The sequence below is a fragment of the Gambusia affinis genome, linkage group LG18 (assembly GCF_019740435.1).
Source record: "Gambusia affinis linkage group LG18, SWU_Gaff_1.0, whole genome shotgun sequence".
In the NCBI taxonomy this organism is placed as follows: Eukaryota; Metazoa; Chordata; class Actinopteri; order Cyprinodontiformes; family Poeciliidae; genus Gambusia; species Gambusia affinis.
The window spans coordinates 8,718,351-8,732,586 of NC_057885.1; the positions used below are offsets into that span (position 1 = coordinate 8,718,351).

At 40.6% G+C, this 14,236-nt stretch overlaps 1 protein-coding gene across 1 annotated transcript in view; it reads right to left on the reverse strand.

Annotated features, from left to right (window-relative positions):
• The window catches only part of usp12b (ubiquitin specific peptidase 12b), a 23,481-nt gene continuing 9,245 nt past the window's right edge, over nucleotides 1–14,236 (reverse strand). Inside the window, exons 4-10 of the mRNA XM_044097205.1 lie at nucleotides 13,858–13,987; nucleotides 11,352–11,620; nucleotides 10,006–10,082; nucleotides 9,810–9,893; nucleotides 8,292–8,489; nucleotides 6,764–6,842; nucleotides 1–3,355 (exon numbers count right to left, since the gene is read on the reverse strand). Coding sequence (XP_043953140.1) covers nucleotides 3,254–3,355; nucleotides 6,764–6,842; nucleotides 8,292–8,489; nucleotides 9,810–9,893; nucleotides 10,006–10,082; nucleotides 11,352–11,620; nucleotides 13,858–13,987 — 939 coding nt within the window. The 3' untranslated portion in view covers nucleotides 1–3,253. The remainder of the gene's footprint in view (nucleotides 3,356–6,763; nucleotides 6,843–8,291; nucleotides 8,490–9,809; nucleotides 9,894–10,005; nucleotides 10,083–11,351; nucleotides 11,621–13,857; nucleotides 13,988–14,236) is intronic.

The following is a 14,236-nucleotide window of genomic DNA, read 5'->3' on the forward strand; positions in this document are numbered from 1 at the left end:
TTTATTTTTCTCAAAATCCTTTATGTAATTCAGAGCAGATTTTTCCTTCCAACACATTTCAGAACAGAAGAACCTTTGGAAAACTTCCAGAAGTTGCACTGAGCGACGTCGTCCTCACTTGTCAAGCCAGCCTTTTAATTATTTTAAGCAAGCATTCATTTAAAACCCAATTATAATAATGTCTATATTTATGTACACATCAACATCTCTTGTTACAAACTTCCAAAAGTAACTCCTCCTCCCTCCAGAGCTGGTAGACAGGACAAAGTATAAAAAACATTCAAAGTAAAAGTTGACATTCATAATAATAATAATAATTAAAATAATGCTTAAATAAAACAAAAAAAGTCTTGTTTGAAATTAGGTTTGACAATTCATAAAAGATCCACAATCAACTTAATCAGCAATTTATTTATTTTTTTATTTTAAATTTCCCAGTCACGTCTTTGTGCTCATAGGCGACGCTTTCAGAAAGCATAAACACAACCTCGCTCTCACTGGGTGTGTGTGGGAAAAGTCCAGAGCTTCTGCCCGAATTCTTCATTTTAAGACCAACTGCACTGCCTGAAATCCACAAACTTTCAAGACACAAACAACGTTTTCCAGAACCTTCTTCAAGTTTTTAAAGAGCAGCAGAGGCATGGAGAGGAAGTAGTGTTGTCTTTTTGAGGTCTCTACCCTTTAAAACGAGTGCTTGAGGAGTGATTTTAAAACCTTATGATTAAATAGCAAAAGTAGGCACATCCAAACTCCATTATGTCTGCCATGTCACCCGGGCAACTGAAGAGAAAACTGAAAAGAAAAGGTAATCAGGTTTACATCCAAAACTAGAGAAATGCTAACTTCAGAACCGCAGCTCTGTTTTCTATTTATCGCCCCTCTAACTATTTCGCCACATACAAACAACTTATAAAACACTCGGATTCTAATTCTTATATGCAAAAGAAGAGGGCCGAATTTGTCATTTAATGAGTTTGGCATTGTAACAGACAAATTAAAAATAATTGACGAATGAAAAACTGAGATTGCACTGAAATTTGAACGGCATGTAATTTCTTGAACTGACCTCTGGGGACAGAGGTGTGCAGCTAGTCTTCTGCAAATACAGTTATATGAAGAAGAAGAACTGAACGCAACAGATAAACGTACTGATGGAAAATCCACAAATAAATCTCAGATTTAGCCACAAGATTTTCTTGGAGTGCCAAAAAGACAGTTTTCTTTAGCACTTTCATGGTCTTTCCGATGTTTTCCCAGTAACATTTGAAGTCAGCAGTAGCTGCTTCCTTAGCTAGCATGCTATGGGTGTCCATTATACCAACATACACACATGTTGCAAGCTGACAAATTTTCCTTGGTAGCTTAGCTTAAGTTTTAATAGCTTAAGCTAGCCATTTAAGCTTAAACTAAACTTAAACTTAGATAACTTGAGCTTAAATTGCTTAAGTTAGCTTAAGCTATGATCTTTAGTGCATTCCATGAACAAAAAACATGTCAAATAGCCAACTTTGTGCCTTAGTTTGGGGATAAACAATTAGTATTTAATTTGTTATACAATTCATAAAGATACACATCATTATTTTCCTGTAAAATTCACTTTATGTTCCATTTTTTGTATTTTGTTGCTAATCCCTTTTAGAGCGAACCGACAGAGCCAATCCCGTGTTAGCTAAATGAACGTTTCAAGCCACGATCAGATAGGTTCATAATTATGTTACATGAGTTAATGTGTTGGTTACATAAACAGTTCTCACAGATTATATGTTGATTATAGAAAATTAGGCGCAATGGAATGACCAGCATCTTTTGTTTTAGATAGAGAGAGAAAAAAAAAGTTAGCCATCACTCAGCTCACATGAACAGCTGGCAGCACAAAGCAACAAGTGGGGGAGGGGAAGTTTCCTAAAGCATTTTCACCTCTTATGCAGAAGTTTAAGCCACAGAGATGATAAATTGGCTTTTGTTTTTTAAACACGTTAGGAGTCGAACAGTTCTAAAAGCGCCATCTTTAGATCTGCTGCTTTATAACAGCCTGAGTGGGAATGGAGAATCGTTTCTGATCGCAGAGTGAAAAACGTGTTGTGAAAACATTCTTCTCAATTTGAGAGCTGCAGCTGCTGACAACGCCCGACTGGATCGCTAACGGAACGAGGCAGACACTGATAAAATCTCTGTAGTGTTAGAACCGAGTCTGCTGAGAAATTAAAGAGGATATTTCAGAGGTTTTTAAAAGTGAACGTTTTTTTTTCCCCAGACTTGCTCTTCCTCCGCTCCTCTCTCTTCTTTTCTCCATCATGTCATCAAACGTGGCTCATAATGGCACAACAGCAGGACAGCTTTTAAAAACTGTCCTGTAGTTGGAAAAGTGAAAAGTTTAAAAGTTGCTACTAAGACTCACTGCTAGTCCTGATACTTCATAACCAAAACAAAAAACAAAAAAAACCTGCAGCTTGAAACAAAATAAAAATACATTGCAAATAAAAACAATTTTAAACCGATAAAAACACTGAAAAGGTGAAGTTATACAAACTGCAAATTGAATTTTTGGTCAGTTTATGTCACTTGATCTTTGAATATTTAAAATAAAATTATTTTTTTGCTCTTTTATCATAAATACGGAGTTGTGCTCGTCAGTTTGAGACGTGTTCCCACCCCTCCAGTGACTCCCCTGCGCTAAGATACCACATATGAGCCACAGATCGTAGAGACGCCGTGTTTTCACGCAGCGCTCGGCCTCCAACCCTACATGACGTCAGAGAGGTCTGAGGTGATTGGCCGGACGTCTATCGGTGCCGTCGGATCATGGTCGCTTCACTTCCTGACCGGTGAACACGTGATCTGGCAGTTCCACCGCTGCTGGGGAGGGAAGCTAACGCAGCAAGGTATTAATACTCAGAATCAAGCTGCTGCCTCCTCCGAAGCCGCTAAAAAACACACATGATTGGTTCAGCCACTGGTCTCCGTTCCTGGTGCAATAGTGCAAAGCGAGTGTTAGACAGTGGGTGGGGGGGGGAGTTCTTGGTATATTAAGGTGCTTGTTGCAGTGTGGTCTCGGAGGATTTGGAATCCCGGAGCCAGGCATCCAACCGGCACGCGCCTCAAACCCGTTTCCCCAGGCGGCGCTCCGGGGTCAAGGCTGCTCCCCGCCGCAGGGGGAATAAAGCCCGGATGCTTGTGTGAGCGTCCAGGAGGGAGCCGGCGGCTCGTCTGCCACGCCCAGACGGCCTGCTGGGGGAATTCACCGCTGGCTGCGTCAGTCTCTGGACTGGTAGAACAGGATGTATCCGGACTCGGAGTTCTTGGAGATGTCGGACGTCAGGCCGTAGAACTCCTCGATCGCCTGCGCGTCGATTTTCTGAAAGGGAAGAGCGCAAAGGTCTGAACCGAGACGCATTCGGGACTCTCGGGTTGTTCTCCAGACCTCTGTGACAAAATACCTTTAGCATTGCTGGCTCAAAACTTATTCTACTTTTCCTGCAGCGTGGGGAAAGCTTCAGAACAACAATAAGTGAAAATACTGTCCAAACTTAAAGTTAAGACCACTATGAAAGAAATTCAAGAAGTTGAGCAAAACAAAACATGTTCAGTTCACATTTTCTTTTACACAAAATTATCTTTAGATAATGAGATCACACTTTGAGCTCCATTCAGAACGAGCATTTTAGGATCTCAGTCACTTTAAATCCAAATAAGCTGCCACTTAGTGAAAACGATAAGTTATATATATGTAGCAATATTATTATTATTTGTATAATAAGTAATTATAGGCAGGTTTGTGTTCTTGTGTGTGCTCCAGTGGTTAAGCGTTGACATTTCACCCACAATTTCACTTGCGTGTCTTTGTGCAATGACAATAAAATAAGTCTAAGTATACAACCGTATGGGAACACTTCCTCGTCGTCTGACTGTGGGAGGGTTTGTTTTCTCAATTTGTCATCATAGCTGCGTCTGCTGCTCTCTGTTCCTGTTCTTTCCTCAGCTGTATTTCTCCTCCATGACAACATGCAGGGGAAAATACCTGACCTACCTGATCAACAGGTAAGGACTGGTGCTCGACCACCATGTCTAAACCTCAGATTTCAGAGTTTGTGTCACAACGATCGCTGCTTTCAGATCAGTGCTAAATGTTTCCTGGGAAGCTTTTTTTGTTTTTTTAGCCACGATAGGGGAGAAAAACTGTGACATGTCTTGATGGTCCGTTTGTGCTTCTTGGTGGACGAAGAGAAACGTCGTCCAGCAATAAACTTGTACTTACTCATGATAGACACGCAAAAAAATCCTAGCTAGCTCGGCTACCGGTGCATTAGCAGCTCGTTAGCGGGAACTGAAATGAAGACGTTTGTGCGCGACTCAAACTTCTGACGGTAAAATCTCCCTGAATATATGAGATTAAATTGAAGACCCGTGAGCATTGTGTTTTAAATTTAAGAAATGTTATTGCATATTTGTCCCAAACGTTTGACGATTTCTTCTCAACCTAAAGCTAAAATCTTCGCGAACCCTCTTGACGTCCATGTTGTTGCTCTGTTAATGTTTTACTCTAAAAGCTTCTGGGCTGGTGGTGAGAGAAATGCAGAAGAAGTTTCAGTTGCAGGTGCAAACGCCCCAAACGGCATCAGCTCAGGCTTTCAGGCTCAGTTTAGACTCCCCAGTTCCTGTCAGAATTGAATAAAGAGAGGCAAAAAAAAAAGAAAAAAATGCTTCAAAGCATTTAAATGATAAGTTAGTATTTATGTTCTGCGAGTTCAGCGGGAAAACCCGGCTACCGTTTCCCAACGCCAGGCCCTCAAAGAGATCTTCTCTCTGCACTCGAACTGAACGCTGACGCCTCCCAGGGTTTAAATAAAAACGGACGAACGACGCAGCAAAATGCTTCCTCTAGTTAATTCAGCCAAACTAAACTGAGCACTGAACCGAAGCCGGGCCTCAAAATGGTTTTTTTTTGTTTGTTTTTTTACATTCGCTGTAACTCATTTACATCAGAACAAGAAACAAAGTTGGTCTTAAAGCCACTCTTGTGGAAACTGCTGCACTTCAAACTTGTTCCTCTTTGGTGGCAATTTGTCGTTGTTTTTGTTACCATCTGATTCACTGGTTTTTATTTCATTTTTTTTTTTTTTTTGATTCCTGCTCTCATTACTTAAAAGTAAGAACACCAGAGGAAAACTTACTCAACTTTCTCTGCTTCTACTGCGTCTCAACCCCACGTCTGAACGGCCTGCTGTGATCCAAACCGAGTTTATGAAAAGGTCATAAACTCAGCTTTTCATACCCGAGACGCATTCGAGATTCTGCAGGAATCTCGGAAGAATCCTGACATTCGTTTTTGAGCATCGGTCAAAACAAACTTCCTTATGCCACCGAAGTTCTGTCCTGGTTCTGTTCTAGGACAGACAAGAAAAGTTGGCATCATAAAAACAAAACATTTGCTCTAAAAAAAAAAAAAAAAAAAGTTTTAATCCCCCATCAAATACAAAAACTTTAAAGGCATTTTATACATTTAGTATTTAGTATTTTAAGGGATTTTGAGTGACAGACAAGGGCAAAGCAGTGGATAAACTAAAAGGGGAAAGAAAATGATGGATGGCTAACAAACTATTTCACAAATAGGAAGTAAAACAGTTGCTTGAAAAAAAAACAACAACAACCCCTTAGCTGTATTATTCGCCTTCTAGTTCAATAAACTACTACGTGCTGGTTTATTAAACATAATACACTAGTTAAAACTCGCAGATGCGACAAAGATGTAAAAGGTTTTAATAGAAGAAACTGCCTGAAAATGTCTAGAAACGATGGCTGAATGAATTTGAATTAAATTACTAAGAACATCCTTAAAAAAAATACAACCAGGCAGCCTTGGCTTCTGCTTCTATTTAAAAATAAGTCTGATGGAAGTTCAATTTTCGAAAGAGAAAAATCCGGGTCGACCCGACCAGCAAAGCTCCTCCGCTGCCAACGACTGATGTTTTCATTGGAAAGAGCCCAGAGCTGAAAGTCGACTGAGAAAAAGAGACTGAAAGCAAGGAAAACGGAAAAGAAATCCAAGAACTAAATAAGATCTGCTTTCTTTTTTTCCCTCCTGGTTCTTACTGTTTGTAGAAAAATAAAATAAAATAAAAATCCACCTACCCTTTTATTCCTAATCATTGCTCAAAATTAAACATTAACATTTATTATTTCAGTCAATATTTACAGCGCAACAAAACACTGGAGTGTCCAGAAAGTTAAGCTCATATTTTAGCAGCTTCCCTTGGTTTCGATCCGATACATTTTATATCCCACTGGAGTTTCCATTCACCCCCCGACTGTAGCTTCTTAGGCTTATTTCTCCCTTAATGAAACAATCTTATGTTAATATTAATGTTATATATTACAGAGGAATGCCTAGGCTTCAATTCTGTTTGGTTTCCTCAGAGCGTCAGTTTTTGCTCTTAATTATTTTTAACCTGTATATACTACTTATTGAGTTTTCTCCTGTTTTAAATGGTGTCTTTTGTAAAAAAAATAAAAAATAATAAAATAAAATAAATCCCTCTTTTCTGAGAGCGACTTGTGAAGCTGCAGCCAACATTTTACGAAGTCATCTCAGTCCTGGCTGCATGAGAAAGTCTGAAGTGTTTCAAACAAGCAAACCCTGCAAATCTTTGACTAACGGCAGAAAAACAAGCAAAACGCCACAATTATTAATGCTCCAAATGTGTCCTTTCACGTAACGCAACGCATGTCAACATTTTACCACTGAACTAGACGCGCCCTCTCTCACCTCGACGATGTCGTCGTCAAACAGCAGCCAGAAGCCGTGGCTCTTGACGATGGTGATGTAGTGTCCGCGATTGGGACCGCTGCAGCGCAGACAGGAAGGACAGACACCAACAGATGATACATGTCAGACAGATTCAACGTGTGCTTCCGATTCCAGGCGAAAGAGCAAATCCAGTTTAGGACTCTCGAAAATTAGCTGAAGAAAAAGCGGAGACTGGCGTGAAATCCGTGCTAATCGTGGTTAGCACGTCGTTACAAGCTGCAGCAGGCTAACCTGCGGGTCTAAATTAAACCATGAGTCACTATTATATCTTTCTTACAAAACATTAAATTCAAGTAAACATTTGAATGTGGATGACAGCAACTTGGCAACTTTTACCCCCTTTGGGGCCGAACAACTGGGATTTAAAATATAAACTTCACAACCAGTCGGTGTCTGTTAAAATATTTGGAAAGTAAATTTTCTAACTCCTCTTGCCTCTAGTTCTACTACAAATAAATCACTGCAGTAAAAGTAGGAAGACATTGTTCCTATGTTACAGTTCTTATAGAGAAATATGAACAGAATGAATATGGGTATTAGAAGTTAAAAGTGTTTACAGGAACTGGCAAGAAGAACTTGTCACACCGTTCTTATAAAAAAGTATCTTTTGCAAAATAGGCATCAGGTAGCATTTTGTGCCACACTGACTGGGAACAAGCTGTAACGTAGGAAGAGACCAGATAAGTTAATTTCTTTAAAGTCTAAAATGTTTTCCTTCTATTTACAGTTTTCATATCCAGTCAGATCTAAGCTCGATGGTTTTGCGTTGCTTCGACTCTATAGATTAGCTATAACATCGAAGACTAGGAATTTACTTATGAAAACCCAGAAAACGCAGCTTCACCGTAATTTGGATCAGTAAAAATGACATTGAAGTTGGCATGTGATTGACAGCATTCGACCGTAAACTTTCACCATTTAGGAAAATAAATCAATTTCTACAGCATTTGATCATCCAGTTCAATCTCAACCGGACAATTCTACATTAACCAATAAATAATTAAATATAATTAATAAAAGACATTTGTTTTACTGTGAAAACTTTATTTGTGGCAACACAAACAATGGATTTCTCTTATGTTTGCAGTTTGGGCCGCTACAGACAAGAGTCCTGTTAAAAACCACAATACTTCATGAAGTAATTATTCTAAGCTGATTCCTGAATTTTTAAAATGCTGCTTTAAGATGAGCAACCTTCACTTAACTTTAAAAATTTGGAAATACGCAGTTTTCATAATCACATAGTTAATATCTTCATGAACGAATGAGTCAACGCAACACCAGGTATATTTCTGATGAGAAAACAACATTATAACACGATATAAAGCTTAAAAAAGGGTTGATTTTACATAATAACCTGCCTTCTAATCCTCCGTTTACCTTTAATAAACAGATCTGCATATCTGCAATCATCAAACTCTATCAAACCAGAACTACAAAAGGAAAAATAAAAGTCTAAAACAAATAAAATTAATTTAGGACCTACCTGCCGCAGTGCACGACAACAGCGACCAGGTCGTACATGCGGTCGGGGTTGGTGGCGTCGCCTGACGTGTTGAAAAGGCGGAGCTCCAGCGGGAAGACGACGCGATAGGACAGCTTGGTGTAGCGGTGCAGCTGGTCCATGTACTTAAAGCGCTTGAGGTGGAGGGCGAGGATCATGGGCAGCTTTTTTACCCTCATCCTGGCAGAACAACGCAGCAGCAAACATTTGCTTTGTTTGTGAGTCGATTCATTAAAAAAAAAGTGTTACAGTGACGCGCAAGTTTTAGATTTTGACCTGCTAAAACCCCATTTCACTGGAAATAAACATGATAAACCAACAAAAAGTTTGAACACCATTGTGAAACGGGGGGGAAAAAACAGATATGAGGTTTTATTAAACAAATGACACCAGGAAAGAAGTGGTCCGTTCAGTAGGACAACGATCAAAACATGCAGAGACATGAAATGGATCAGATCAAAGCATGTTCATTTGTTAAAATGGTCAATAAAAGTCAATAGTTAACCCCAAACAGGAATCTGTGACTACACATAAGCATTCTCCTTTTACCAAGAAGAATAGGAAAAACCATGTTACTCTTTACCTGATACTCCTTGTCAGACTGTCACAAAAACTCCCTATAAAATGGCCTCAGGTTTGTGTTTGTAACTTGACAACTGATACTTTGACACTTTTACAAGGCACATGTTCACAGATGGTGATCAGAAAGCTTTGATTAAAAATAAACAAAGCTTGAAAAAAAAAAAAAAAAAAGCTTAAAAAAGCTGAGAGTAATCATTTCAAGGCCAAAACTTTCAGAGAATATTTAAAAATATCAAGACATTTCCAGAAAAGCCAGAATATCGCAGCATGTTTTCACTGTTTCTCCTTCCTCCTCATTCAGCAGCAGCTCTGCTGTTCTTTCTCCTCCACGTTAATACAAGGTTCAGCCTCTGCTGATGGCCCTTTATATTTTTAATGGTGCACTTAGCTGGCTCTCCGGTACTAAAATACATGCAGTGGCAACACTTGAGAAGACGCGCTTAACGGTTTCCAACCGCAGAAAGCTAAAGACGCAGAAGCGCTGTTAATGCAAAGGGAAGTCTGGGGGGTAAAGCGACGTCCAACAGGCGTCTGGCCAGAGATACGCCCACGAAACCGATTCTCAGAATGCAACAGGAAGGCCCTGACAGGCTGCCATGGTGACGTCAGATGTGGTTTCAGGGTTGATCTCTAATGCAACAAAACCCAGCAGAGCTTGTTTACCGTTAGTAAAAACACCCTGCAAAAACTAAGAGGGAGCTCAAATTACTTTTTTTTTTTTTCAGCGTCTTTTGTGTGATAAAAAAGACGTTACGCATGTTTGGCATTATTACATTAAAGCCACAGGGATGATAGAAGATGATCATCGTGCGTTTAGCTGTACTTCACCAAATCAGAAAAGAAGGCCACTAGATTTATTTGGGTTTTCTGCTGTACGAATGTGAAAAAGACCTGAATAGAAAAGGCGACGTCACCTACCGTTTCTGGGCTTCCTGTTTGCTGCGACATTGCTCACAGTAGTATTTGTACTCGCTGCATAACGTCTCTGTGTTGCTGAAGCCCCTGTTGAGCACAAAAAGGAGAACTCCTCTATAAATCTTCACTACGATCTAACATTTTTTTGTTGGGCCTGATGAAATAAATAAAAAAAAAAGAAAAGAAAAAGCAGGACAACCTGAGACAGTGTGTGATCGAAGTGTTCTGCTCCACGTCCACCGACAGATCCAGGAAGTCCTCGTCCTTACTGCTCACCTGCAGCGACCAACAACAGGTGAATTGCTGACCAATCAAGGTGGAGCTGATCAGTCCCTGCAGGCCGTTGCAAGGTGTGTGTGTGTGTGTTTTTTTTGTTGTTTTTTTTTTGTGATTGCTGCAGCCTAAAATTGCTGATTTTGTGGCACGATTCTTTCAAAAGAGTTGCACATTTTTTGCTCTGCTTTTGCCTTAACATGGTCTTACAAAAACGCTCAAGTTGCTGCACATAACCTTCCCCTTTTCTCCCCTCCGTCTTTCTGTTGTAGCAATAAAGATTTCTTTGAAATATTTGGAATGCAACAGTGGGCACAACAATTTCTTTACTGAACTTAAAAAGAATTTGGTCAATTCCTTGTTTTAACTAGCTAGAAAGCAATGTAAAACATGCTACAGCGTCAGCATTCTTGTTAACAAGCTTAATATTATACGACGGTATGGATTAACCAGTCAACGTTTAGCTAACATCGTCTGCATGCAGCACAGGCACTCAACTCAAGTTGGAAGAAAACTGTAGATCTGTTTGCCTTTTGGCTCTGGCTAATTTCTGGATATGACAGAGACCAGCAGCTCAGCTCAGCAGGATGTGAACGCTCATGGTGCGTTTAAAGACAGTTTTTTTTTTTTTAATGACGTTTCTACATTGTACCTTGCAAGCAAATGGTATCGTCTAGCATCACATATACTTTCAGCGTGAACACGACGTTAAATTGGAAGCAGGCGAACGGGATTGTTCGTAATTCAGTCGAGTTGCAGTGATTGGTCAGGAGAGAAGGAACAACAGATTTGAGGAAAAGTTGCAATGAATTGTGAAAATCGCAAGTCCGCGGCTAAATCTGCAAATGATTAGTCGCAATGTTAACCGCTTGATAAATTAAAACGAGTTTGATAATTTATATTTGTGTGATTTGTCGTTTTTCTCCAATCTGGTGCGCTGGTTTCAACTAGACATTTTTCTTTTTCAACCAGTTTTGTTTATTTATTTTAGGTGTTTAAAATGTCTTCCAGTTCCAGCATTAAAGAGAATGTGCTCATGGATTATTATGCCATTTCTATCACATTACCAAAAACGGTCTCAAAACAACAATATTATCGTTTATCGCCATAAGCTCTGGGACGATTTATTGTCCAGCAGAATTTCTTACGACACCCCTACAAACGAGGAGAAACGAACAAACGCCTACAAACGAGGAGGGAACTTCTGTCAACAGTCGCGACTTCCTGCAGGGACTGGCTAACGGAAGCGGCGGACGTGAAAACCCAGCTCACAGCTTCGCAGTTGAGGCAGCGCGTCTCGTTGGTCAGCGTTCCCTGGAAGATCTCGTGGACCCACGTCTGCTGCGTCTCCTTCCCACCGTCGCCTTCCCCTCCACCTCCCCCTCCGTCACCACATCCGCCTCCTCCGCTCCCGTTCTGCACCAGTTTTCCGTTCTGCTGTCGCTCCTGGCTCTTCTCCTCCTGGAGGAGGTCTGCGATAGTGTTGAGGAGGTAGTTGAGGAATTCGTGGGCGTCCTGCTGCATGTAGTTGTCAAACAACTCTGGGGAGGGGAGATGCGGACACGTCAAGGAGAAAGATAAATATTTGATCGCGTTACAACCACAGATTTATGTGATCGACCGGGCCGGTCGACGGGAAGCCTGGTTATAGTTGACATGGGAACAGATGGAGCTAAATACAGGGAAATCCATGTTCACCTTCCAGCAAGACACTGATCTTAAACAGCCGGAGCTGTTCTGTGGTGGAATGGTTTGGATCAGTGTTTCTCAAATGCTTTCCATCATGCAACTTAAGTTGTACAACTTAAATGTTGCAAGTCTGGGAACAATTCAGTTTTTTAACTCAATAAGTAACATTTAATCAAGGCTGCTCAGTCTGCGTGGTTCTCAAGAGAAAAAGAGCGACTCAGTCACTGGGATGTAAAACCTTTTAAAACTGTAAGCATGTAAGCACTTATCAGCTTCTTCAGTTTGTTCTTTTTCAAAAGGTATGTAGCTTTTCAAACACTTTTGGTGCAACATTTACATCAATATTGGTAATATTTCAACTTGTCAGAAGACATGAAAAGTGCAGAACAGTTTGCATTCATACCAAATAAGCTTCGTCTATTTTTCCTTGCCTTTTTATGCGAGCTACAGTTACTAGCTTACGACGGAGTATAAGAGCCAGACTAAGGTTTTAACTCGTAATTTTATGAGAACTGTAGCTACACCAAACTACGTTAAAATGAGGAATGCCGGACGCGGCGGCGGCACGCGGGACATGTACGTAGGCTTCAGTCCTCCACGCCGCCATGACAGGTTCGAGTCTCATCCTGTTGACCTTTGCCCCTCTCTCACAAACTACTTTCCTGTCGTTTCACTTTCAAATAAAGGCCAGCAGAGAGACACAAAAAAAATCTTCTTCTTGTGAAATTATAGCTGGTATCGATTGTACAAGGAAATAAGCTTTTAACATATCGGGATCAAATTCTTATCAGGCGCAGGACTGAATCGATTGTTTAAACGAGTGTCCATTTCAAAGAACGAACCACAGACTTTATGAGGTGTCGATAACGCTATTGAACCCTTTTTCCATTAGAGCTAATTTTTCCTCATAATTTTACGACTTTATCTTTATTCTTCTAATACTATAACTACTAGCTTGGTCACAATACACCGTCATATTTGCTTTACTAACCTCTGCCGCCATTATTCTATTCACTGTCACAAACTTCTCCTTGGGCCTGTTTTCTGCTCCGACTTTAGTCACTCCGTGTGTCTACCGGTCTGTCTGTGTAGACTGCTGCTGCTACTGGCGTGAACACGCAGCCTGTCGATACATTTGAACACTACTGCCCCCTATTGACCGGAGGCTTCATTATCAGTCAAGAATGACTAAAAACAAGAATTAAGTCCCTCCTGCTTCTTACGCCCATTATTTCAGACGCATTGGTTTGGATAAAAGACATTCTTGTGTTAGAATTGATCATTTGGTAGTTTGGGATGCTTCACTTCCCACTGAACCAGTCGCTCACTGAGCTTTGAACTACTTCAGTCTCTAGGTATACAACGTTGGTTGACACAAACCAAAACAACATGCAGATGTAATTCCTGTGAAATCTGGATCTGCTGGACCAGAATACAAATGCGTGCCAAACTCCTCTGATTTTTATTTGTAAACATTTTTCAACACCCGTATAATTCCTGTTGTTTTCCACCCTACAATTATGCACTACTTTGTGGCGGTCTTGTCACAGAAAATCCCCATGTATTTTTTTTTTCTTTCACTTCACATAAAATCCCAATTATCTCCATTAAAGTCCGTGTTTGTAATGTGGACAAAGTGTTGGACAAGTTCAAGATGTACGTCTAGTTTTGCAGGGAAAAAGAAACTTTTAAACCAAAGTAAAGTTTCAGAGACAAGTGGCGTCTGTGTGCCATTCTTTTGATTTGCTTCCTGCTCCATAATTTCACCAACAATATGACTTCCTCAGCTGTGTGATTAACTTCTCAGCTGATAGCCATCGTCCCCATCTCCTTCCCCTTTTCCAAGGCCGCTGCCTGCATCAGTACTCTCAGCTGCGCTGCTCCACCATGAAAGGAAGTTTGTTTCAATGACTCAATGTCTTTGTTCTAAGGACTTGGTGCTAAATGCTTCCCAGTGAGATTACAGGATGCCTCGCGCTCTGACATCAGCGGCAGCTGCACATTCTTCCAAAGCCGTTCCATGAATATTCTACGAGATTATTCTGCATCTTGACACAAGCCTCCCTCCTCACCGGCCGTCGACGCCTACCGTTTTCCTTCCTTAGCCGAGAGATGAATTTCTTGGGAGGGATGACTCCGACTTTTTTCTTCTGGGTGGCGATGCTGTTGAAAAGGTCGGCCAGGCAGGTGAGGAGGGACTCCTTCCTCCGAGGCTGCACCTGAGATCAACGGCACGAATCACAAAGGCTTCCATAACCTCCAATCATGTCTTTAACAAGAAACTGATACGTGCTTTAACGTGGGTTATAGGTCTGCAATCATTTGTTTTTGGGGTAATTTGTACCTTTGAAAGTCTTGGTCAGTATTAAACCCAACACATAACACATAATGAAAGGTAGAAATCGTTTCATTTCTACTTTCTTTCATTTCCTGTCAGTAAGCAAACGTTTTCATACTAGCATCAGAGA